The sequence below is a fragment of the Mus pahari genome, chromosome 14 (genome assembly GCF_900095145.1).
Source record: "Mus pahari chromosome 14, PAHARI_EIJ_v1.1, whole genome shotgun sequence".
Classification (NCBI taxonomy): domain Eukaryota; kingdom Metazoa; phylum Chordata; class Mammalia; order Rodentia; family Muridae; genus Mus; species Mus pahari.
In genome coordinates, this window is record NC_034603.1 from 26,077,274 (window position 1) to 26,080,377 (window position 3,104).

The window sequence follows — 3,104 nt, forward strand, 5'->3', positions numbered from 1 at the left end:
AAAAAAAAAAAACAAAAAATGGATACATCTTTAATTGTGATGCATACATTTTAGTGCCAGCACCTCGGAGACAGAAGCACATGGCTCTGTGAGTTCAAGGCCAGTCTGGTCTACAGAGCAAGTTCTAGGACAGCTAGAGTTACATAGATTATTGAGGGCAGAGGGTTGGTGGACAGAAAAGATAAATGAATTGTCAAGTGGAAGGAGGTGAATAAAGGTTCACATGTAAACTTTAAGAGTCATTTTTGTTTTGTTTTAAAGACTTATTTATTTTATGTATATGAGTGCTCCATCTGCATGTATAGCTGCATACCAGAAGAGGGCATCAGACTCCATTATAGTTGGCTATGAGCTACCACATGTTTGCTGGGAATTGAACTCAGGACTTTTTGAAGAGCAGCCAGTGTTCTTAACTTCTGAGCCGTTGCTCCAGCTCCTAAAGGTCGTTTTTATAATGTGCCTCTGTCATAAGAATGACTGAAATGGAGCCTTCTAGTAATCAGGCTGAAAGACCTGCTGGTCTGTACAAGAAAGAGAAACACAGGCAGACCAAAACCACTGAATCATCCCACCAATGAGCGAGCAAATGAATTACATAGTTCTTAAGAGAATAATATAAATACATGAAAACAAGTTCAACATCCTTAGCTAGGTCGGGCAGTGGGGGCCTTAAACACTCAGAAACTGAGACTGGGCCGAGCACCTGGTGCAGCCGCACCATCCTGAGCACACACCCTGAGCACATACCCTGAGCACACACTCTGAGCACACACCCTGAGCACACACCCAAAGGACTATGAGTCAGCATACTGTCGGCACCTGCACAGCCATGTGACGGGCACTTTGGAGAATATCCAGGGTAGTGCAGGCCACGGTGTGCGGGTCAGAAGACAGTTCTGGGGAGTCACATCTCTTCGCACCTTTATGTAGATTCTAAGGGCAAACTCCTGTTAGGCTTGCATGCCAACCCTCTTTCTCTACTGAGCTGTTTGCAGTCCCATCCCTGTCTTGTCTGCCTGGGTACTGGAATGGAGTTTTCCTTTGCCTGTGGGACCATATGTAACCTGCCCCCATGCTCATCTCTTGTTCATGTGCCTCTTACACATGCTCAGTGTCAGTGTGCCCAGCATCTGCCCAAGCAAGCCGAGCGTGCTTGCGTCAGGAGCAGGGAGAGGGGAGAGTCTGGTCTCAGGTCAGGCTCCTCTCTCTCTGGGATGACTCTTCTATTTTGATTTCTGAGACTTAATGTCATGTAGCTAAGACTGGCCTCAAACTTGCTGTATACTTTTTTTTTTTTTTTTTTTTTTTTTTGGTTTTTCAAGACAGGGTTTCTCTGTATAGCCCTGGCTGTCCTGGAACTCACTTTATAGACCAGGCTGGCCTTGAACTCAGAAATCCGCTTGCCTCTGCCTCCCGAGTGCTGGATTAAGGGTGTGCACCACCACGCCTGGCAAACTTGCTGTATACTTAAGGATGACTTTGAAATCCTGATTCTCCTGCCTCTGCTTCCTGGATTACGCACCAGTACCACACCTAGTCTCAGGGATGCCTCTTGGCACCTCTTCCATCCTATCAATCTGTGTTGACTTAGTCCGACTTGTTTGATTCATGAAACTTGCCATTAATTGAGGCTATTACTGTATTTTCTGTCTTTCTGTCCAACGTAATCTGGCAGTGGGTCCATGCCTCAGCTAGAGCAGTACAAGGTTCCTGGTTAGTGCTCAAGAGACTTGTGTTTGAGAGGACTATGTGCTTGCCAACCACCAAGCTCCTGCCCTCTTATGATCTACTAAAAGGTGGGTCAGGACCCATCAGCTGGTCCTGATGCAGTCCTATGGGTAGCAGGTGTTTCCCATAATTCTCTTTCCTTCCTCTAGCTGCGTCTACCTCAGGCCGAGGCCAGTGCCTGAAGCGCATCCGTTACCATGGCCGAGGCCGCTTTGGCATCATGGAGAAGGTCTATTGCCACTATTTTGTGAAGCTGGTGGAAGGACCCCCACCCCCACCCGAAGCACCCAAGACAGCAGTTGACCACGCCAAGGACTATATTCAGCAGCTTCGCAGCCGGACCATTGTCCATACTCTATGAGATCTGTGCCGGTCATCCTGGCTCCACGGTGTATATAGCTTATGTTTATTTTAAAAAGTAAAAACAAGTGATTTTTATGCGTTTTCATTGAATTATTGAAGTGTAGTGTATAACTGCAAAGTTGTGTGTGTGTGTGTGTGTGTGTGTTTGTGTGTCAGGGGCGGTAAGTACCCTGATGTGCATGTGCAGAGGATTTTTCAAGAGGACTTGAAGCACCCTTACCATTGCATTCTAAAACCAGACAGTAGGTGGCGCTCTCTTCCTGGCAACAATCGGTTACCAGAGTACTACTGTGACTCTCATAGATTTCCCTCCCTCCCTGAAAAATGGCATTGGAGTTTTGATGTGGATTGCTTGAATCTCTATGTTACTCATACTAGGAACACTTCAACCAAAATCCTCAACTCCAGGCTCTTCCTTTTTTTGCTGTTGTTGTGTTTGTTTTTGGATTGTTGAGACAGGATTTCTTGGGGTAGCCCTGGCTTTTCCTGGAACTTGCTACACTTCTTAATCCTTCCAAAACAGTTCAACTAGCTGGGGGCCAAATAATGCAATATATGAGCCTATGGGGACATACTATTTTTTTTTTAAAGACCTATTTATTTATTATTATATGTAAGTACACTGTAGCTGTCTTCAGACACTCCAGAAGAGGGTGCCAGATCTAGTTATGGATGGTTGCGAGCCACCATGTGGTTGCTGGGATTTGAACTTAGGACCTTAGGAAGAGCAGTCAGTGCTCTTAACCGCTGAGCCATCTCTCCTGCCTATGGGGACATTCTTATTCAAACTACCACATTTTTTTTCCATTTAATGTTATTATTTTATGTATATGAATGTTTTGTCTGTATATGTGTCTGTGCACTATGTGCAGTGTTTGCAGAAACCAGAAGAGGACTTCAAATCTCGTAGAACTGGAGTTACAAATGGTGGTCAGCTATCACGAGTGTGCTGGGAATTGAACCTGGGTCCTCCTCAAGAGCAGCCAGTGCTCTTAACTGTGTGCTTTCTCTCC

General features: G+C 45.5%; 1 protein-coding gene across 1 annotated transcript in view; it reads left to right on the forward strand.

Moving 5' to 3' along the window:
* Positions 1-2,170, forward strand: part of Mrpl22 (mitochondrial ribosomal protein L22) — an 11,535-nt gene extending 9,365 nt beyond the window's left edge. Inside the window, exon 7 of the mRNA XM_029545788.1 lies at positions 1,878-2,170. Coding sequence (XP_029401648.1) covers positions 1,878-2,089 — 212 coding nt within the window. The 3' untranslated portion in view covers positions 2,090-2,170. The remainder of the gene's footprint in view (positions 1-1,877) is intronic.
* Positions 2,171-3,104: the final 934 nt, after the last annotated feature.